This window comes from Pantherophis guttatus, chromosome 10 (assembly GCF_059756535.1).
Source record: "Pantherophis guttatus breed Tessera chromosome 10, ASM5975653v1, whole genome shotgun sequence".
In the NCBI taxonomy this organism is placed as follows: Eukaryota; Metazoa; Chordata; class Lepidosauria; order Squamata; family Colubridae; genus Pantherophis; species Pantherophis guttatus.
The window spans coordinates 17,298,141-17,322,094 of NC_142072.1; the positions used below are offsets into that span (position 1 = coordinate 17,298,141).

At 42.0% G+C, this 23,954-nt stretch overlaps 1 protein-coding gene across 2 annotated transcripts in view; it reads left to right on the top strand.

The window, feature by feature from the left end:
• CRYBG2 (crystallin beta-gamma domain containing 2) overlaps positions 1 to 23,954 on the top strand; it is a 70,859-nt gene that overhangs the window by 7,534 nt on the left and 39,371 nt on the right. The window contains exon 1 of one of the 2 annotated variants that reach the window (XM_034413540.3): positions 19,359 to 19,446. The exons of the other annotated variant lie outside the window; for it this stretch is intronic. Coding sequence (XP_034269431.2) covers positions 19,397 to 19,446 — 50 coding nt within the window. The 5' untranslated portion in view covers positions 19,359 to 19,396. Of the gene's footprint in view, positions 1 to 19,358; positions 19,447 to 23,954 lie in introns of those variants that run through there. 2 annotated transcript variants of the gene reach the window in all.

Here is a 23,954-nt window from a genome sequence, read left to right on the forward strand (position 1 = left end):
TAGGATGGATGCCTGGATAGAAACGTCAACTTTTTGAAGTTTTTAACATGGTTTTCCTCGTGCTAAAATAATGGCTATGCTATTTTGCATAAGGTGAGGAACTTTTAAGGTTTCAACTGTGATTGCTATGCCAGTGTTTTAATATTTTGAAATTTTAAGTGCCGATATTATATATCTTATTGTCTTATGTTGCCTATTGATCCCAGACAAATAACCATTTAGTCCGTGATAGCCAACTGAATACAATACTTCAAGATAATAAACCTGAATGGTGCAAATGTCAACTTGTAAAGCATTCCAGGCCTGCTCTCGAGTTGCCATTATTTTGACACTCTGTTATCTTTAGAATCAGAATAGAGCTGGAAGGGACCTTGGAGGTCTACTAGTCTAACCCCCTACTCCAGCAGGAGATCCTATACCATTTCAGACAAGAAGCTGTCCAGTCTCTTCTTAAAAGCCTCCAGTGATGAAGCACCCACAACGTCTGAAGGCAAAGGTGGTTAATTGACTTCACTGTTAGGACGTTTCTCCTCAATTCCAGGTTGCTTCTCTCCTTGATTAGTTTCCATCCATTGTTTCTTGTCCTGCCCTCTGGTGCTTTGGAAAATAAATTGACCCCCTCTTCTTTGTGGCAGCCTCTCAAATTCTGGAATACCGCTATCATGTCCTCCCTATTATTTTATATAATCTGTCTAGACAAAAGTGTTAACTAGACAATTTAACACATATTCTGTTTATTGCATACAGATTCCGAAGTGTTTCATTTTAGTGAAATAATAGTGAATAGTGAAATAAATGAAACTCTAAATAATAGATCCAGGTTTAGTGTTTCTAGTGCAAAATTGCAAGTTCATGTTGATTTCACATATTCCCATGGTTCACATATTTGTGTGTACATCAGATCCCATATAATATCTAAAAGCTGATGACCTTCCTTACCACCCACCTCAATCATTATAGGTGGTGGAGGAAATCAACATGGTCAGTCTTACTTGTTGAGTAGAATTCCTTCCTGTGCTGTAGTTCACTTACTTACTAGTCTATATGATTATATATTTGTCAGCTTTCAGCCAGACAGCCCCCAACAGCATACAAAAATTCAATAAGAATCCACTGGAGTTGGGTGACCAATAAATTTAAACCAGAGGTCTCTAAACCTGGCAACTTTAAGACTTGTGGACTTCAGCTCCCAGAATCCCCCAGCCGGCATGGGAGTTAAAGTCCACAAGTCTTAAAGTTGCCAAGTTTAGAAACCCCTGATTTAACCGTATTTTTCAGAGTATAAGACGCTCCAGAGTATAAGACACACCTTATTTTTGGGGGAGGAAAATAAGAAATTTTTTTTTTTGCTTGAGAGGCTCTCTGTTTCGGAGGCTGCATTTGCAGCCTCCAAAAGTTCCAAAAGGATGGGGGCCGGCGGGTGGGCAGGGCTACATTTGGTGTATAAGACACACCCAAATTTTCACTCTCTTTTAGGGGGGAAAAAGTGTGTCTTATACTCCGAAAAATACGGTAAATAAATAATAAGCTGTGCGTCCAATCACACTTGGCCAATAAAGAATTCTATTCTATTCCTATTCTAATTTAATATAGCTTTTCTGAATGTAATGGTCTTGATACACTATACTACAATTGCACTACAATTGTCGGACTTTTATCCTTAAGGAAAAGAAGTCAGCTGAAATATCCATTGACCTTGTTTCCTGCAGGATCCTTTTAATTGGCTTTTTCCTTCTTAAATCCCCAGTCACAGTAATGTCTTTCCTTATCTCCAGATATTTTACTACTTACTGCTCACACCCAGCCCTGTGAAATATGCATGCTTGCTCTGGCACATACAGTATATTGTAGCCCTTGTTTATGTAAAATCAGAACATTATCATGGGCCCTGCTGCATGGCAGAGTAGGGCGTTTTAATATTGCTGGACAGCAATGAGGAAAACAGATACTAGAGACTATTACAGGACTTCATTAAAAGGTAGCTGGTTTATGAAGCACATTCCTCTTTTAAGGGCTTTTGCTGAAGCAGTGACCTTCAAGTGATGTTGTATAGCAGAAATCTTCAAACTTGGCCGCTTTAAGACTTGTGGACTTCAACTCCCAGAATTCTCCAGCCAGGAGAATTCTGGGAGTTGAAGTCCATAAGTCTTAAAGCGGCCAAGTTTGAAGACCTCTGTTATATAGGGTCCCTCAGAAGTTTGCCCAGGGTGCTCCCTGATGAGAAGATCAATAGAACAGACCACAGGCCTCCTGAAGGACGAGTTGCCTATTTCTATCGCTCTTGTCCTTTTTCAGGCATCCACAAGAGGATGTTGATTCAGCATATTCTAATTCCCTCTCCCCACTTTATGTAGGACTGTGATGATGCACTATCTGAATCTGACTCTCCCAGTGGGCGGTGGGAATGATGGATGTGGTAATTTAACATATTCAGGGCTTTAACATGTACCAGGTATGTCTCATTAAAAAAAACTTAAGAGGATTCTTGGGTTAGGAAGTTAGGCAAGACTGTTTGTCACGAATGAAGGCAAATATAGGTGTCCCAGGATAACGTTGCAGGATCCAATCTGGATCGATCGCCGGGAGCAGAGGTTTAGTCTTCGGAGCTTTCAGACTAGTGCTGGATCCCAACCCCAGGGGACATCTCTCTAACGGAATGTGTTAGAGAGACGTTCTTATGAGGATGTGCTCCAGTGTAGGGGTCTCCAACCTTAGCAACTTTAAGACTTGTGGACTTCAACTGCCAGAATTCCTCAGGCTAGAGAAATTCTTGACTTCCCCAAGACACAACTAAATCCATTGCCACTTAGTGACCACACATAATAATGATTCTACCCCTGTGGTGACATTTAACTGATCCCTAAAGATAAAAATTTCTCAAAGGCCATTTCCTCACTAGAGATGTACAGCATCTTCATAGCATCATCTGCCATTAAAGTGACACAGAGCTTGTCCTTATTGCTGTTATTTACCTACAACAAAGTCTGGGTGACTCTAGAAAACATCATAAATTACTAGTAGGCACAGCCTAAAAGACTCTGATAGATTTTTACATTTAATCCCCAATGTTTACATTTGTCATTTTGAGGGGTGCTTCTTGTGCTCTCAGAGCTCGGATGTTTTCTTACAGACATTTCATTATCAAAACATTAGGTAACATCATCAATTTGAGTAATGAAAACCAGAGAGCACCAAGGACCCCTCAGCTACAAATATTCTTCTTTTTTGGTATTTGTCCTTTTCTTTCCCTTCCCCATTTTATATTAGCAGCCATGTTCTGATGGAAGGAAATGCATCTATCTCTTCCACAATTCCACAACCAATGCAGTCCTAAAATGTAACAGGGCAATTGGTTAGTTGCCAACAATCATATTGAATTTTTGGCATAGGCCAGAAATCTCTTGGTCAATTACAGCTTCTTTGTCCATCATTGGCATCACTCAATGGATGTTAAACTTTGCTGGTGATGATGATTAATTTTTCTAATATCTCCCTTTTAGGTTGCTAAACTCAAAACTAGTCAGAATCGGTGACTGCAGACTTAGATAAGAAATGTTTATGTGAGATTTGACTCGGCAGGTTGGACCTCCAACACAAAAGTGGTTTTAAAACACCGCTTTTCTGTCCATCTCCATAATGAGTTTAAATGGGTATAACCATTTAAAGCCCAAACAGTCTAGATTTGACACCTCTGCTTTTAACATGCTTATTTTTTCCCTTCAGAAATTAACCTCCTTGGAAGCAGATGTGCTAAAGGCCTCTGGTTATTTCTGTAATAAACAACATTTTGTGACAATCCTACCTTCCTTTCCCTCAGGCTTTAGACAGTAATTCAGGTGACATTTCCATTCAATAACTAAGCCAGAAAGAAAGTCAGATTAAAAAAAAATAATCAGGACAGAACAGTCCTATATTTTATGATTTACTGGACATTGTTTTGATTCCGTAACAAAATGGTGAATTGCCAGTAATTTAGCATTTCTTACTTATGGCTAAAAGATTTTTTAAAAAAATCCTTCAAACCCATCAAACTGGTATGATACACAGACAAACCACCTATATTTCAGGGAAGCCATCAAAATATGATGTTATCTGTTTTTATAGACTCAAGAACAGCAACCTTGAATGGGTTGAGGATTGCTACTCTGGGAATAGCAATCAGTAGTGGGTTTCAATTTAGTTTGTTACCAGTTCACGCAGAAGCGTCCGGGCGGGTGGGCAGAGCTTCCCACCGCCCCCACTACTGATTCACCCGATCCGGGGCGAACCGGTAGCAACCCACCACTGGTAGCAATCTTCAAACATTACAGATTGGGGAAGTGTAATGCCTGTTCTATAAACACAAGGGATAATCCAAATCTTTTGAGTTCTTCCTACTTCTTCCACGGTTCTGTTGTATGATATTGAAAGTGTCATAAATACATTGAATGTTGCTGTGCAGCATTAAAGGAGTTCCAGAAGCAAAAGGTATAAACACTGCTCAGGTGTAAACACTCACACTTGGGTCTACCTATTAGCAAAGTTGGCATAGCTAGAAGGAAAATTACTAAACATTTACAGGAAGAAAGATATGACATTGATTAGAAAATTCACTGTTTCAATCTCAGGGGCATGGGTTCTGGGGCTTTTTTTTTTTTTTTTTTGGTCCTTGCATCCACCAATAGGGCTATGTCCAAACAGAGGAATGTCCTTTCCCTGTCATTGTTAAAAAGCCATCATGGACCAATAATCCATTTTGATTTAAGGAGGGCCTTTAACCTTATTGTGAATTGAAAACGGCTAGTTGGATAAAGGAGGGAGACAGCAAGCACAAACTTTTCATGCCCAAGATTTCTGGATAAAGAAATTCATGAGAATTGTGGTTTTAATTAAAAGAACAAATGCATTCAGTAGGCCTCAGGGTAAGTAGCACACCTGGTTGCATTGTACATCTTAACAAGAAAAATGTAAAGAAAAAAAGCCAGTGAGGTGTAGTGGTTACTCTTTGAATCCTAAAACCCAATTTTGGACCAATCCCTTTTTTTTCAGTTTCACCTTCTTTACATAAGATAAAACCAGGTGTGGGGAGACCTGAATGTACTGCTTGAGCTTCTGGAAGAAAAGATCGGATAGAAGTTAAAGGAATGGGTGCCTGGTCCTTCTAACTGGAGTAACTGTAATAATTTAACCCTGACAGAAGAAGCCAAAGAAAGGAAAATCTGTGCAAAGAATGTCTTTATTCTCTGTATTTTGGATCTTCTTTTTTTCCCACCCCAGAAAGAAGAATTTAATCCAAAATGTGTTGGCTATAGAATAAAAACATGTTTTCCTTTCCTTTTCCCACACGTCGCTATGCTGTCCAGTTGGAACACTTCTAAAGACCTACAATTTTCTAAGATAATGGAAGAGTAAAGAACGTACAGTCTAATAATCACAGTACAAAATGAAAAGGGAAAAGGGAGATTAGAGGACAGGAAGCATTAGAGCAGCTGCTACCTGGTGAGATCCTGGTGTTTATAGAGACTATAAGGGACGCGGTGGCTCAGTGGCTAAGATGCTGAGCTTGTTGATCGAAAGGTCAGCAGTTCAGCGGTTCAAATCCCTAGTGCCGCGTAATGGGGTGAGCTCCCGTGACTTGTCCCAGCTTCTGCCAACCTAGCAGTTCGAAAGCACATAAAAATGCAAGTAGAAAAATAGGGACCACCTTTGGTGGGAAGGTAACAGCGCTCTGTGCGCCTTTGGCGTTTAGTCATACCTGCCACATGACCCTGGAGACGTCTTCGGACAGCGCTGGCTCATTGGCTTTAAAATGGAGATGAGCACCACCCCCTAGAGTCGGGAACGACTAGCACATATGTGCGAGGGGAACCTTTACCTTTACCTTTATAGAGACTATGCAGTGGAGTGATGGTCTTTTTGGAAGAAAAAGCAGGCAGTTGCCTGCGTGTCTTGGCAGTTTCCCATCTATCCAATTACATGCCAATTCTTTCTGCAAGAAAGAATGATCAGACACTCATTTCAGCCAGTGTCCCAAATCCTTCTTCCACACTGTCCAGTTGAGGATCCAAGGTTGAGTTTCGAGAAAATCTCAAGAGACCAAACTGGAGGCTTTCTGCATGCAAAGAGGCCCATTATCATACGCCTATAGGTAGCCCTTGGCTTACAATTGTTTGTTGAACCATAGTGCGAAGTCACAAAAGTTGGAAATGGCAAAAAGTGAATTACGACCCATCCTTGAAGTTACGACCATCGCGCCATCTCAGTCATGGGATCGCAATTTGGAGGCTTGGCAGCTGGCTTGTTTTACGATGGATGCAGCAGGTTGCACGGTTTCTACTTGCAGCCTTCCCAGCCAGCTTCCAGCAAACTAAATCAATTTGTTTAACAACTCTTGATTCACTTAACAACCAGGCTTTTTTTCCCTATAAAATAAACTCCGGTCATGTGATCCCTAGCATAATGATCACATCACTGAATAACCAAAATTCTGATCCCAATTGTGGCTGTCAATAGAGGTCTATCTGTGCGGCCTTTTTCCTTTTCGAGCCACTTAGGAAGAAACACCTCATTTTAAAATCATTTGTTATGACTCGTTTTCCTGTTTCAATACTGTTACCATTAATAATTAGCCTCTTTTGTTGTTGTTGTTGTAGCCAAAAGATGAATGGATTAAGCATGCATTTTTATGGTACTAGGCAGTATAGGACTTAATTGCAAGGTTGGAAGCCAAAATCTCCAGCTGCTGTTTTGTTCTGATGGAGAAGAATGTTATGTGAACATAGCAATTATTTTAGTAACCTGGATTTAGTGTTTCCTGCTAATCTAGCTACTGTGTTGCAACCTTTCTCCAACCTGGTGGGTTTTTTTTTTTTTGTTAATTTAGTTTAGTTTAGTTTATTGTCATTGCACATGGTACAACTAAATTAAATGCCGCCTTCAGTGTACATTATAACTATAAAAATAAAAACACAAACATACATTCAATTCTATATAATTGAAATTGAAAACCCGATATTGCACTATACCGTAGAATTCAATATGGTTATTGCCCTGGGATAGAAGCTGTTTTTCAGCCTATTTGTCCTTGTTTTTATTGTCCTGTACCATCTGCCAGAGGGTAATAGTTCAAAAAAAAAAAAAAGGTGCCCAGGATGAGATGGCTCTTTAAGAATGTTTTGAACTTTCTTAAGGCAGAGCTATAAAGCTCTTCCAAAGAGGGGAGAGGGCAACCAATAATCCTCTGGGCAATGACGAATGATGAAGTTATGATAATAACTTCTGGGAGTTATGGAACTGCGTTCGGATGAACCTGGGAGAGATTACGGGGTGTCTGGGAAAGGAATGGAAAAGGCTGCCATGGGTGGGTCAGCTTACCTCATCAATAGTAATTCTGCCAAGGTTGAAGGAAGACACTTTTCAATTAGCTCAGAGACTCTGCCTTAATTAACTCCCTAGAAATGAGTCCAGGACAGGGGTGTCAAACTCAAGGCCCGCAGACTGGATCTGGTCCGTGTGATGCTTAAATCTGCCCGTAGAGCCGGCCTGGAAATAGCAAAAGATGGGCCCATGGTGCCTCTGGCAGCCAAAACAGGCCGCGGCTATGCGCGGGGGGCCCTGCCCCGTTTTCAGCCTGTACGGCTTCCTGCAGCACTCAAAGTACTGCGTGCAGCCTCCCGTCCCCCGTTTTGGCCGGCAAAGTGTTGCAGGAGGCCGTCCAGGCTGGAAAAGGGGCATGGGGGGGGGGCTGCATGCATCCCTCATGCCCTGTTTTGGCCAGCAGGAGGCGTCCATCCTGTCTCCCCCACCCCCACCGGCCGGCCCTTAGAGGCGAACTACAATGCTGATCCAGTCCTCAAAGAAATCCAGTTTGACACCCCTGGTCTGGGAGATGCCTCCAAAATTCTGTATTTATCTCAGAGATAAATTAAAGAGGTATTAAAGGCATTAAAGAGTCTTTCCTGAAATGTATGTACTTCTCGTCTCCTTAGACTTGCCCAGTGGCATGGGGCATGGCAGATGCTGGTGGTGTTGACGGTGATCATACCTCCTTTTTTTTTGGGGAGCTAGGCAGCTCAAAATATCTGGATCCATTGGGCTTTAGGTTGGCAGGATACACAAACATGTGCCCTCTTTGAACTAATGCTTTATGTAATATGGATGAGGCCATACATTTGAAATTATAAATGGTGAATTAAGCAGAATAAAGGAAACGAACAAGAAATGCATACACCCATCATTCTTTCATTAACCTAGCTTTAGCATTGGATTATTGAAACTCCGGAAGGATTGGCCTAATCTCTTGTGTTGATTTTTGTAGCATTACCATTCATGAGAAAATCAGTTTGGTTTAGTCGTTAAAGGCTCTGGGCTCGAAAGCAAAAGATGGTGAGCTTTAGCTCTGCTTTAAGCATGAAACCACTTGGTGATTTGAAACTAGTCACTGTCTTTGCTACTGTAAATAGTCCTAGGAAAAAGACAACTCACCACTTTGAAAAGTGTTGCCAAGAAAACTGCAATGGACTTGTCTAGGCAGCCAGGAGTCAAGATTAACCCAATGGCACAAATCACCTTTGGAGTCACTACCAAATGACAAGAACTTAATAATAGATGGGCAAACCTTTAAGTAGCTTAAGGGCTATATTTAAAAAAAAAATAATGCATTTGGCAGCTTTGTGGTACAATGACCACACACGAAAGGGATTTTTAGAGATATTAGGCCAATCTGGTACAGGAGCTAAAGGAACTGTTCTTGAAAATTAATGGGACTTTTAGATAGCATCTTCCCATCATTTTAAGTCAGCCTTCTTCTATCTACTACCTTCTACCTTCTAAGAGGTCAACTCCCATAATTCCTGCCTAATGCTAAGTCTGTTGGCTAATAATTATGGGAATTAAACTCGAATGTAGCTTGGAGAATAGAGGGATGGGTAAGAATTGTGTAAATCAGTCTTTAGATTTTGTTTCCAGATGTTTGGATGTTAACTCCCCAAATTATTGCTGTTGACGATTCTGGGAATTAAATCCCATATATCTAGATTTGGGAAGGCTGCTATACAGTAGTCAGTTAAGGGTTCAGTGGGCAACTGCCTTGCCCTCCTTCATTAACTGTTCAAACTAGGAGGTTGCCCTTTACCACATCAAACAATTTGATCAGCAAGCTTAGGGCATTCTTCTCTGGTTCTACTGGAAGTGTCGCTTTAGTGTATCTGGATGGGGGAGGAGATCACAGATCTCTGCTGCTATCAGATCTGTTTTGATCTGAATGTAGAGCAGTTGGGTCTTTCTCCATGCAAGATATGTTCTGTTCAGTGATGGTTCCTCCCTTAAGTAAAAACTAGTGAGAGGATGCAATCCAGCTCTCTCTAAGCGGTTTACAGAGTCAGCCTATTGCCCCCAACAATCTGGGTCCTCATTTTACCCACCTCGGAAGGATGGAAGGCTGAGTCCAACCTTGAGCCTGGTGAGATTCGAACTGCCAAATTGCAGGCAGCCGGCAGTCACCAGAAGTAGCTTGCAGTACTGCATTCACAATAGTGGTGGTGAATTCAGCCGGTTCTATGCAGTTCGGGTGAACCGATTGAGGCATCTGTGGGAGGCTCCGCCCACCCGCCCGGATGTCATCACATCCCGTTTTTGACCCTCTGTGCATGCACGGAGGTGGTGCAAGTGAGCAAATCAAGCGTGCATGTGCGCACGCTCACATTTGCGAACCGGTAGTGAAGGTAAGTAAATACCACCTGATTCACAATTGTTGGGTTCTGACATCATAAGTCAGAACCCAACAAAGCACCCTGCAGCTTAGTGTGATGTGTGAACCAGAACCTAGAATTGCCATGTGATTTCACTGCTCTTACTATTGTGGGTGCCTTTGACTAGGTTCTGATGAACAAAAAGCCTGATTAATTAAACTTGGGGACAGTTTTCCTGCAAAATGATTTTGTCCTATTTCTATCACATCATCAGTGACTCCCTCAGTTGCTTTCATGATTTCAAATGACATAAGTTGACAGGCACAAGAAAAGAAAAGCCTCTACTCCACCAATGGAATTACCTTTCCGGAGACATTCACTTGGCATTAGTGTTACAGATACATTTTCAGTATTTATATATCATTTTATTTTGCTCTTGGCTTACTTATGGATTGCATTGTTTCCATCATGTTCCACTAGGTTTATCTCTTGTTCAAAACCTGCGCTGTTTTTATCAGTTTTATTTTGTGCATGATATTTTTATTTATTTGCACTCCCGCCACATACTTTCAATAATGGACTACTCTGAAAGTGCAATCAATCCATCATCCGCCTTCTACAATACAAATAATTGATACCACAAATATTCCTTTTTTGTGGCAATTGTGGTGGTGCAGTGGTTAGACTGCAGTATTGCAGGCAGTCTCTGCCCACAGTCAGGAGTTCGATCCTGATCGAAGTTGACTCGGCCTTCCATCCTTCTGAGATCGGTAAAATGAGAGCCCAGATTGTTGGGGGCAATATGTGCTGACTCTGTAAACCGCTTAGAGAGGGCTGTAAAAGCACTGTGAAGCGGTATATAAATCTAAGTGCTATTGTTATTTCCCCATTTCATGACCTTCCTTGCCACATTTGTTAAGTGAATCACTGCAGTTGTTAAGTTAGAAATACAGTTAAGTGAATTTGTAAGTCTGTAAGTCGCTTAGAGCTCAGGTGTCAAACTTGATCGTGTCACATGATGTATTGCGATGGTTTTTGCCTTTGCAAAGCCGGGGTGGGTGTGGCCTATGCATGACACATCCGGCCCACGGGCCGCCAGTTTGACAAGCTTGGCTTAGAGAGTGCTGAACAACACTGTGAAGCGGTATATAAGTATAAGTCCTACTGCTATTGTAATTCTTGGACTTAAGCTTCCTGCATAGGCCATGAGAGCAGGATCAGAGGAAAAAAAACTTTTCAGAACTGCAAGAAGCATCTTCTCACATAGAGAGACAGTGTGTGTGGTCTAATAGTTATGGCACCAGGCTAGAAAGCAGGAGACCATGAATTGAAGTCCTGTCTTAGCCTCCTAGGTGACTTTGGGCCAGTCACTCACTCTCAGCCCAACCTAGGCTTGTGTTGTGGGGATAATAGGAGAAGGAATTGTATTGGATATGTTTGCCACCTTGAACTATTGGTAAAAAATAATACAGATGGGATACAAACAAACAAATAAACAGATGCTTCCTCCTGGTTTTAGTGTGTCCAACACAGAGACTGCTGCTCTGCTGAATCTCATAGTCTCATGACAGCTTCTGCTAAACCACAATTTTAACATCGGTTGTGTTTATTTTATTTCTCACCTTCATGCTGGGAACAAGGTACCGTATTTTTTTGGAGTATAAGACGCACCTTAGTTTTTGGGGAGGAAAATAAGAAAAAAGCTGATTGACAGGAGGATCTGCTGGAATACCCCCAATCACCTGTTCCAAAGGTGAATTTTAGCAACAGGTTTCTTGATTGTGAGCTCCGTGCCTTGCTTTTTTTGGCTTTTTTTCCTGCCTCTGAAACTTCTGAAACCCCGTTTCAGAAAAAACTTTTTTTCCTACCTCTGAAAAATACGGTACTTATCGGAAATACTCCCACATATTTTAAACATAAGTATAAAATGATGGATACCGGATGGTATTATTATTTTTAAAACATCTTGTAATTTTCCAAGGTGACTTGGAATTCTTGCCGCCGTTGTTGTAAAAAGGTGTGTGATGTCTACATACCGGATAAAATCCAGCAGCCCTGTTTAAATGATATCTTTGACTCGGTTATTGGAGGGCGGATTGTACGTGTGCTGTGTAAACACTAATCCAGACAATTGTTCCAAACAATTAGCCCACATGTGGTTAATCTTAACCTATAACAAGGCCCAGGGCCATTTATAGTAAAGTAACTTCCCTGAATCAGCCTTATTGTCTTAACACTTACTGGAGTCAGGGGTATCTGGTTTACACATCTTTAGCAACAAGACAGTGTGTTTTCAGGATACAGGTAGTCCTTGACTTACAAACTTTCTTTTAGTGACCGTTCAGAGTTACAATGGCTCTGAAAAAAGTAACTTATAACTGTTTTTCACACAACTGTTGCATGATCCCCACAGTCAAAATTCAGACACTTGGCAACTGATTCATATTCATGACGGTTGCAGTGTCCCGCGGGGAAACTAGATTCACTTAACAACCACATTACTAACTTAACAACTGCAGTGGTTCCCTTAGCAACTGTGGCAAGAAAGGTCATAACATGCGGCAAAACTCAATAATTGTCTCCCTTTAACAACAGACATTTGGGGCTCAATTGTGGTCGTAAGTCAAGGACTACCAAGTAAATAGCATTGCAGTGACTTTTGTCTTCTTATTTGTTATTCTTATCCAAGGTGAGCGGGTTTGAAATACCTTCATTCCAGGGAATTTAATAACATATTTTAAAGCAAAAACAGAAAAAAAATATCCTCCTCTGTCCACCAGTCCTTTGAGAGAAAGAGATTGGGGGCTGCAGAGGTATTCCTAGTAGTGTCTCAATCATATTTTCCTAATGCTAAAGTTGTTGTCCCTTAGGACAGAGGTCTGCAAACTTGGCTGCTTTAGGACTTGTGGACTTCAACTCCCAGAATTCTCCAGCCAGCATAGCTGGCTGGAGAATTCTGGGAGTTGAAGTCCACAAGTCTTAAAGCTGCCAAGTTTGAAGAACTCTGCCTTAGGAAGTGTTTGTATGCTGAGAGGAATTTTGTGGATTTCTCCCCCCCCCCATTATATAAGAGGTGTACACATTTTTCTAGCAGCATATCACAGGTAAGTTGACAATAATGCAGAATCCATTGTAGCGAACTATCTGCACAGCCTGTAATTAGCTCAAAAAACAAACAAACAAACACTCATCCTTAAAAGAGTGAGCAGAAATAATGGCCATAGGGAAGAAGGTAGAATGTAGAACAGTGCTCCCCAACCTTGACACTTGAAGATATGTGGACTTCAACTTCCAGAATTAGGAGCTGCTGGCTGGTGGTGAATTCTGGGAGTTGTAGTCCACAAATCTTCAAGTGGCCATGATTGAGAAACACTGTTATAACATGTGCCATGTGTTCTATGAAGCATCAAATCGATAAGACTATAATTCACATATAATAGCATTCTTATGGTGTTTCCCTGAAAATAAGACCCTGTCTTATATATGTTTTTGAACCCTGAAATAAGCGCTTGGCTTTATTGCCATGCGCTCAAAAGCCCAGTTGGGCTTATTATCAGGGGATGTCTTATTTTGGGGGAAACAGGGTAGTTGGTTCATGGTCGCTGGCGGCTGGCGGCCCCCAGGGGGAGAGCCTTCTCTGTGGGGGCACCTACTATCTGGAACGAGCTCCCCCCAGAGATACGGAGGATCCTGGATCTACACACCTTCCGCCGCACTTTTAAGACCTTTTTATTTCACCAGGCTGGTCTGGCCTAACCTTTCCCATTCTTTTTTTAATGTAAATTTTAATGTAAATTTTAATTTGTTCTTAACCTGGGGTTTTAAATTTGTCTTGGGCTAAATTGATTTAATTCGATTTTACTTCTGCTCTTAATTTTTGTATTCTATGTGTTTTATTCTGTGCCTGTTCACCGCCCTGAGTCCTTCGGGAGTAGGGCGGTATACAAATTAAATAAAATGAAAATAAAATGAAAATGAAAATGAATGGTGGGAAAATAAAATGAATTCAGAGATATTTTTTTTTAAAAAAAATTGTAAAATCTCTTCATTACCACATGAATAGATCTCTCAAAATCTGTTTTCCTCAGTTTCCTATTTCTCTGATAGTAATTTCAGTTCCCCATGTTTGGGGAGAGGAATGAACAAAATTTTTTAGCCACCATTAGTCCCAGAAAACTGTATCAAGTGGCCAGAATTTGAATAATTTTTTTAAAAAATAAATCATTTACAGCCTATTCAAGGTCTAAGGATAAAGTTCCCTGAAAATGATTTAGCCTTTCATCAGATTCTGCTGATGTACATTCCATTTGCAGGTGCTTATGCTAAACAGCAGATGGCAGTAGTAAGATGCTCTTGATAGGAAAACCATTGAGAAGAATCAGCCCTTGCTAGTCCTTAAATGGCCAGGAAATTCCAGAGATGTAAAATAGACGTCTATTTATAAATAAACATCAGCAATATTTATAAATAAATAAATATTTATATTTAGAAATAAATAAATATTTATAAATAAATATCAACTATGCAGATGATACCACTCTAATGGCAGAAAGTGAAGAGGAACTAAAGAGCCTCTGATGCGGGTGAAGAAGGAGAGTGCAAAAGTTGGCTTGAAACTCAACATTAAGAAAAGTAAGATCATGGCACCCGGCCCTCTCAATTCCTGGCAAATAAATGGGGAAGAAATGGAGGTAGTGACAGATTTTATTTTCCTGAGCTCCAAGATCACTGCAGATGGGGACTGCAGCCAAGAAATTAAAAGACACTTGCTCCTGGGGGGAAAGCTATGGCAAATCTAGACAGCGTACTAAAAAGCAGAGACATCAGCCTGCCAACAAAGTGCGTACAGTCAAGGCTATGGTTTTCCCAGTTGCAATGTATGGCTGTGAAATTTGGACCATAAGAAAGGTTGAGCGCCAAAGAATTGAGGCCTTTGAACTCTGGTGCTGGAGAAGACGCCTGTGAGTCCCTTGGACTGCAAGGCGATCCAACTGGTCAGTCCTAGAGGAGATCAACCCTGACTGCTCTTTAGAAGCCCAGATCCTGAAGATGAAACTCAAATACTTTGGCCACCTAATGAGAAGGAAGGACTCACTGGAGAAGAGCCTAATGCTGGGAACGATTGGGGGCAAAAGAAGAAGGGAATGACAGAGAACGAGGTGGCTGGATGGAGTCACTGAAGCAGTAGGCGTGAGCTTAAATGGACTCCAGAGAATGGTAGAGGCCAGGAAGGCCTGGAAGAGCGTTGTCCATGGGGTTGTGATGGGTCAGACACGACTTCGCAACTAACAACAACAACAAAAATAGACTAGGGCGGGAGTGGGCAACTATGGCCTTTTTATGACTTGTAGACTTCAACTCCCAGAATTCCTGAGCCATCACGGTTTGTTTAGGAATTCTGGGAGTTGAAGTCCACAGGTTGTAAAGTTGTAATTGTTGCCCATCTCTGGACTAGACTAGAGGATCATGAAACTTGAATAGCTTGCAGGATTCAATGGCCAGATTTATTCACTGTAGTAAACCCATTCCAGAGGGTAAAACACCCTCTGGAATGGGTTACCCACTGGGCTCCGGATGGCCCCTGACCTCCGCACTTTCCGCGCCGACCTGAAGACATGGCTTTTTCAGCAAATTCCCTGATCTGCCGCGAGGTTTTAATTGTCTGGGGATTTTAAATTGGCTTGTTTTAGCGCTATTTTATTGTTATGTTGTTTCTATTCTGTGAGCCACCCCGAGTCTTACGGGAGAAGGGTGGCATATAAATTTGATAAAAATAAATAAAAAATAAATAAATAGGGTAGTTTAAGCAGAGGTGAGCAACTGGCTGTTGAAAAGCCATATGTGTGGGGTTAAGCCTCAGGGTAAGGACCCCAGACCCCTTCCTGAATGAAATTCAAACAAACAAACAGTAACAGAGTTGGAAGGGACACCTTGGAGGTCATCTAGTCCAACCCCCTGCTCACACAGGAGACCTATGCTAGGGATTCGAACCGCTGAACTGCCGACCTTTCTGATCGACGAGCTCAGCGTCTTAGCCACGGAGCCACCATTGATGGTGTGATTCAGCCCTGTCAACTCTGCTGTTTTTAAGTGGAAAACCTCACAAAGCCTTTAAAAACCCTTCCGCAGAGAAAACACGCAAAGTATGGCTTGTGGAGTTCTTTCCAACCTCTTTGACCAGCAGGGATTGCAGGAGATATATGCATTTTTCTTCTGTACACAAAGCAAAGTGTTGTGGGTCTCTTTGTGTGTATGCGTGCTTGCTTCTGCATCCGATTCGTGTTTTGCAGATGTGTACCTTGGTGTGAGTGGGAAGCCAGGGCCAGCTGCATGCGCTCTGCTCACATCACCACAAGGAGGCTTGGAATAGATTGTTTCCATAGAGAAGCATTTGGGATCCCACATGGATGAAATAGGTTGTAACCATGAAACCCTGGGTCTTGCTGTACAGGTATAAGACAAAAAAGATCGGCTCTTTTTTTAGAAGCAGAAAGGAAGTGGCTCCTTTGGTGGAGGCTGCAGAGATGTGGAATGCTGCCACCCAGCATCTCATACACAACCATAAGCCTGACTCATTCTGGAAATTAACAACGCTTCCTGCTAAGTAGGTCAAGACATCTTCAACTGAATGGTGTAACCTGCTTCTTGGACGCTGCAAATGAAGGGCTGTGTCAATCTGGCTCAGCTGGATTTTAAGAGAGTCATTCAACCGTTCTGGGTGAAACTACAGCAAGCGCTCGGTGGCTTTGGCTGTTGTCTTTGTTTTTGTTTTTTGGTTTGTTTTACTTGGCAGGTTCTGAAACAGGTGAATTTCCTGCTAGGAGAAAGGTGTGTTTATCAGAATTCAGAGTACAGCACTAGCACTAGACTAGCACTTAGATTTATATACTGCTTCTCATTGCTTTACAGCCCACTCTAAGCAGTTTACAAAATCAGCATGTTTCCCCTGACAATCTGGGTCCTCATTTTACCGACCTTGGAAGGATGGAAGGCTGAGTCGACCCTGAGCGGCTCAGAATCGAACTCCTGGAGTGAACAGTGAGCTAGCCTGCAATACTGCATTTTAACCACCACAATGTCACCAGAGTGGTCTACCCTCGGCCAGTGATGGCTAACCTTTTTCTCATCATGTGCCGAAAGTGCGCATGTGTGTCGGCACCCATAATGCAATGCAACCCCCGCGCATGCGTGCACGCCCCCCATGCATGAGCTCCAGGGGCGGGTTCCAAATCCTGTTGCTACTGGCTCGCTCGTGCGCACGCTTGCACGCGCACACAACACTTTTGCGCATGCGCAGAAGTGTCCAGGCAGGTGGACAGAGCTTCCAGCTGCCGCTGCTGCTACTGGTTCACCCGATCTTGTGCGAACCGGTAGTGACCCACCACTGATGCGCATGCGACCCCCCCCACGCCCCGTTTTGGGTCTAGTAGGCCTCCCTGCAGCCTCCTGGGCCTAAAACCGGGCCACGTGGGGCATGCCATACACCCTGTGCTCCCCCATGCATGCGCGCATGACCCTGGTGCATGTGTGCATGACCCCCCACACATGCGCACATGTCTCCCACATGTGCTGCCCCCCCGGGCATCCTGAAAATCAGCTGGCCGGCGGGAGGAGCTGAGCTGGACGACAGCTTGCGTGCCTGCAGAGAGAGCTCTGCGTACCAGTTGTGGCATGCATGCCGTAGGTTCACAGCTCTAGGCCCTCCTGCGGATGGAAATTTGGATATTAGGACAGTGTTTCTTTCTTAACCTGGGCAATTTTAAGATGTGTGGACTTCAACTCTCAGAATTCCCCAGCCAGCATGCCATAACACTGTATTAGAGATTTCCCCGAGAAACCCTGCTTGTGTGTGACTAGCAAAAGAGGAATTGCATTGAAAATTCAGACCCTGCTCGTTGTGTGAAATAGAACAAAACAAAATAGAAATAAAGCAGTTAAACTATTGTAGAGGTGGAGAAACAGAGGCCTTCCAGATCTTGCTAAACGTTTGATGGTAATCTTGATTTTCAGGCTGGTCATTTCAGGACTTGGTTTGCACAACATAATATGTCTGTTGAGTATGCATGGGATACACAAGGTTGAGTAAACACTATTTAGCATGTTTTCATCCTGCTTTGCAGCAAAGTTTCCATTTTTATAAGGCTAATGCTAGCTCGGGAATTCTGGAAGTTGAAGTCCAGAGATCATAAAGGGGCCATGGTCGCCCACCCCTCCCTTGGAGGATTTGATCGACTATTATGGAGAGGAAATGTAAAATGCAGATACTCGATGGCAGTCATTTTCAGCATGGGATATTCTGTGCATTTGATGATATTTCAAATGCCACGAAAGGATTCTTTATTCTTGTAAATGCCCTGATGGGTAAACTCACACATATGTTTCTCTTTTTATTCTTTGTCTCAAAAGTGCTTTTTCAAAAGGCAAATTGGACTTTGTTTTTCCTTGAAGACGTTTCGCTTCTCATCCAAGAAGCCTCTTCAGTTCTTTTTATTGTTTATTAAGGAGTTATGAACTGTGGCTACATTTAACTCTAATCAATCAAAAATAAAGCTGGAAGCAGCTGCAAACAAGGGTATCTCCGGGAGAGTTAAAAAAAATAAAAATAAAGTCAAGATGGTATCAGTGACAAGAGATGCTCTCTGCCCCTTTTGACAAGAAGGGTGGGGCACGAGTAACATGGCTGCAGTCACTACCTTGCCTTTTTTTGAACCTAGATGCCCCTGCTTCTAAATTATTTCTAATAGAATAACAGAGTTGGAAGGGACCTTGGAGGTCTTCTAGTCCAACCCCCTGCCTAGGCAGGAAATCCTACACCACTTCAGACAAATGGTTATCCAACATCTTCTTAAAAACTTCCAGCGTTGGACCATTCACAACTTCTGGAGGCAAGTTGTTTCACTGATTAATTATTCTAACTGTCAGGAAATTTCTCCTTAGTTCTAGGTTGCTTCTCTCCTTGATTAGTTTCCACCCATTGCTTCTTGTCCTACCCTCAGGGGCTTTGGAGAATAGTTTGACTCCCTCTTCTTTGTGGCAGCCCCTGAGATATCATAACACTGCTAGCATGTCACCCCTAGTCCTTCTTTTCATAAAACTAGACATACCCAGTTCCTGAAACCGTTCTTCATATATTTTAGCCTCCAGTCCCCTAATCTGTATGACAGAGGCCCAGTTTGTTTGAAAACAAAAATATGTTGGCAATTTGGACTTTCTAGGAGGAGCTCCTTGAACTACACACACACACACACACACACACACACACAGAGAGAGAGAGAGAGAGAGAGAGAGAGAGAGAGAGAGAGAGAGAGAGAGAGAGAGAGAGAGAGAGAGATTAGACTGATCCCTTCTCTGTTGTAATTTAGCCAGGGAACAACCTACAACCTACTTCACGGAGTTATTTATGACATTTCCTGTTCTTTTATTTTATTCTGTTCTGTCATGCTCTAGTTTCATTGCGTTGAGCTTTTTAAAATGCCTTTTTTAAATGAGTAGATTTATCAGCTTCTTTCTCATCGTTTGTTTTTATAGAGTCATGGTTAGGTCATTGACAGGGTTTTTGTAAGTTAAATAGAAAGCAATTCATTATGTTATTATTAGATGTATAAAAGGCAAAGGTAAAGATTTCCTTGTCCAGTTGTGTCCGACTCTAAGGAGCAGTGCTCATCTCTGTTTCTTGGCCAAGGGAGCCAGGGGTGCCCAAAGACATTTTCCATGGTCGTCTGGCCAGCATGACGATACGCCGAGGATCACGGAAAAATTTTATCTTCCCTCTGAAATGGTACCTATTTATCTACTCGCGTTTGCATGCTTTCGAAGTGCTAGGTGGGCAGGAGCTGGGGTGAGGAACAGGAGCTCACCGCATTGCACGGTGCTCAGATCTCGAACCTGGGCTTGCAGCTTTACAGCCGGGGTTCTATTAGATTTATACCCTGTCTTTATTCCATATATCGCGAGGCGGTATGCATCATGCCCCCTTCTCCTATTTTTCTCCACAACATTATCTCTGTGAGGTGAGTTGGATAGAAATCTCTTTACAGTCTGAGCCGATGAGAAAGATTTTGAAATTACTGACCTACTTCTCAATCGCAATCTGTGTGTGTTCAGATGCATTCTTTCCCCCCCTCTTCTTGCTTTCTATAGTCTTCCCCTGTATGTGAAAAATATAAGTTGTTTCCTTCTGTTAAAGCAACTGAATCTGGAAAACTTGTCCGGTTTTTAAGATTTGCTTCTAATCTGAGGTTCTGAACGAAAAATGGACTATAAAACAAATGGACAAATAAATATATTGTATAGGTTGACAGAATAGGCACCATTCTCTCTCTCTCTCTTTTGCTGTGTTGTACCCCAAATTATCTTCCATGCCTATTTCTTTATGTTTTTCCCATAGAGGAGAATATTTATAGCTCAGGTTTCCTATTGTAGCACTGATGATGTTACCTAATTTGGATAATGAAATGCAAGAAAAAAACAAAGCTCAGAAGGCAACGAGGTCCCCTTATTGGTTTCTGTTTTGTAACTTGTTTTCCAGCTTGGGATCTTTTCGTTTTTACCATTATGTCTTTGTAAGCAGTATGTCATGATTTTTGCAGCTGAGCACGGCTTGGATAGGAAAATGACTCATAAGGAGGTTTTTTTTCTTTTTCTTTTCGAAAGACAAAATGAAATTCCAGTGGTGACATTTCAGATGCCATGCCATAATGAGCAAAGTGGGCAAAACAGAATGCGTTTGGCTACAAGGTTGTTTACAATCAAACATTAGCAAGCGTTAATGAGCACTGCCATAATCAAGCTAAGATGTAGTCAGTTCCTTTGTGCTTAAAACATGGATGTCTCCACCTTGGACCAGTTAAGCAAACTATGCAGAGATTTCATGGCCCTTCAGTCTGGCACCTTCTAGAACAGGGGTCTCCAACCTTGGCAACTTTAAGACTTGTGGATTTCAATTCCCAGAGTTCTGGGAATTCTGGGAGTTGAAGTCCACAAGTCTTAAAGTTGCTAAGGTTGGAGACCCCTGTTCTAGATGTCTTAGGTCTCTGAAATGATGGGCATCATTCTGAGAGGTGGGGGTGAGGTGGGGCGGCACAACTTATTTATTCATTTATATATCAGATTTAGAAACTGCCCGTTTCGCCCACAGAGTGACTTTACGTGGCATACAAGTCAAGCAAAACAATATAAAAGCTGAATTATTTTATCCCGTAAATTGGTCCTAACTTTGTTATCGCAGATTCTTCTGTGAAAAAAACTATATCCAATTGGATTGACTAAGACTCAAGAGAGACATAAAAACTTTGGGCCCTGCACAGGTCTTTTCTTTATATTTCCCTACAAAGGAAATATAAATATAAATATGGGGAGATGTTTTATTTACATATAAATGTGATAAGAAAATGCTTTCTGTATTCTATCTATTTATTTGATTTGTTTCCCACCTTTATTATTTTTACAAATAACTCAAGGCGGTGAACATATCCAAAACACCATCCTCCACTTATTTTCCCCTCAACAACAACCTTGTGAGGTGGGTTGGCTGAGAGAGAGTGACTGGCCCAAAGTCACTCAACTGGCTTTCATGGTTAAGGCAGGACTTGAATTTAGGGTCTCCTGGCCATTGGCTTAAAGTCACCAAGCTGGGACTAGAACTCACTGACTCCTGGTTTCTAACCTGATGCCTTAACCACTATAGTCCAAACTGACCCTCTTTTCTATTCTATTCTACTTGGTTCTAATTCTACTTTTATTCTATTCTTTGTTATAATTCTGTTCTATTTTTATTCAGTTCTCTGTCTAATTTTGTCCTGTTGCTATTTCTGTCCTATTACTATGATAATAGTATGATGTGATACGATAATTTTACCATTGTAAGCCACCTGGAGTCACTGAACAGCCGTATACATTTTCTTAAATAAATAAATACTTTTACAATTACTATGCTATCATTATGCAATTACTATTTATTTTATTTATTTACTTAATTTCTATGGCTATTCATCTCAACCAAGTGGTTTCGGATGGCTTACAATTACACTATTACTATAACAATGTTTATACTACCGTATATGCTATTACTATTCAATATATTATACTCTTACCTATTACTCTACTACAATTACTTATAATCCTATGCTCTATACCAGGGGTCTCCAAGCTTGGCAACTTTAAGACTTGTGGACTTCAACTCCCAGGAGTCCACAAGTCTTAAAGTTGCCAAGGTTGGAGAATCCTGCTCTATACTATTACTTATATGCATCACAGTTTCTTTCTTAAGCCTGGTCTACCTTAAGCGCCCTCTTGCTGAAATTTCTTCTCCTTTTTCTGACCACTGGGCTTTGTTTTATTGGGTAGTCCTCAACTTACAGCCACAATTGAACCCAAAATTTATGTTGTTAAGTGAGAAATTTGCTACTGTGTTTCCCTGAAAATAAGACCCTTTCTTATATTTTTTTGAACCCTGGAGTAAGCGCTTGGCCTTATTTTCGGGGAGGTCTTATTATTTTGGGGCGCGTGGCGCAAGATGGGGCTCCTCTTGCCTTCTTACCTGATTTCCAGCTCTGTGTTTAAATATTTTCAGGGAGGGCTTATTTTCGGGGGGAGGCTTATTTTTAGCACATGAGCTCAAAAGCCCCATTGGGCTTATTATCAGGGGATGTCTTATTTTCGGGGAAACACCGTAAGTGAGTTTTGCCCCATTTTGCGACCTTTCTTGCCACAATTGCTAAAGTGAATCACTACAGGGTTTAAGTTAGTAACCCAGTTCTTAAGTGAATCTGGTTTTCCCATTGACTTTACTTGTCAGAAGGTCGCATAAAGAAGATCACGTGACTCTGGGACACTGCAACTGTCATAAATATGAATCAGTTGCCAAGCATCCTAATTTTATTCACCTGACCATGGGGATGTCATAAGTGTGAAAATTAGTCACAAGTCCCTTTTTTCATTACCGTTGTAACTTCGAAGAGTCCCTAAATTAAACTGTTGTAAGTCGAGGATTCCCTGTACTTCTTTTCTTCTCTTACAGGCTGTCCATTTTTTCCTTCAGAAGGAAAGTCACCTCCTTTTATTTAGCTGCTGAGCCTCCTTCTCGGTCAGATCCAATTTGAACTGAGCTGTTTTGCCAACTCTTTCTCATGGTGGCTGCTTAGCTCCAACAACTGCTTCCTGTTGGGAAGGAGCCCGGGCAGGCAGGCGAGGAGTGGCGAGTAGAAGCTGGCAGGTGGTCCGCGGGATTTAAAATTGTGAATTTTAGTGGTCCCTGAGGTCCGAAAGGTTGGGGACCCCTGATTTAAACAACGGAGATACACATTTCTTTTGGCAAATCTTTGATGCCTTTATGCTCCAATGGAGGGGGACCTAATTAGCTTGTTGAGCACATTGAATATTTGGACTTCATTGTTAGGGGGCCCTCACAATATGGTGCCATGGAAAGAATGTCCAATTACAAACGACCCATTTATTGAAAGCAAATCAGCAAGGTTGCTCTCTGTCTCTTCAGGCCAACCTCAAATGCTCTCTTTTAGATTAGAGATTAACAGAGTTGGAAGGGACCTGGTAGGTCATCTAGTCCAACCCCCAGCCCAAGCAGATTCTACACCATTTCTGACAGATGGCTGTCCAGTCTCTTCTTGAAAGCCTCCCGGGATGAAGCTCCCACAACTTCTGAAGGCAACTTCTGTCCCATGGGTTGATTGTTCTCCCTGTCAGAAAAGTTCTCCTTATTTCCAGGTTGAATCTCTCCTTGATCAGTTTCCATCAGTGGTGGGTTCCTCCCGGTTCAGCCCGGTTTGGCTGAGCCGGTAGCAGTGACGATATGAGGACCTGTCAGAAATCACCTTTTTCAGCCCTCTGGGTAGTCCTTTTGTGCATATGGACTACTCAGAGGGCTGAAAAAGTTATTTTTGACTGGTCCTCGCACTTTTGACCAGTCCTCAAACTTACGACTGTCCTCACATTTTACGTTTTTTGCCCTATCTTGTCACCATGGTGAAGAGAAGCAGTTGTGAAATGAGTGACACGGTTGTTAAGAATGGTGCACAGGCGTAAATGTGAGGATGGTCATAAGTGTGAGGACCAGTGTAAAGTGCGAGGACCTGTCAGAAATGACTTTTTTCAGCCCTCTGAGTAGTCCCTATACACATAGCCATGGCCACCCAGTCACATGACCAGCTAGCCACACCCACCCAGTCACATGACCTCCAAACCACGCCTACAAAATAAGCCACGCCCACAGAACCGGTAGTAAAAAAATTTAGAACCCACCCCTGGTTTCCATCCATTATTCCTTGTCCG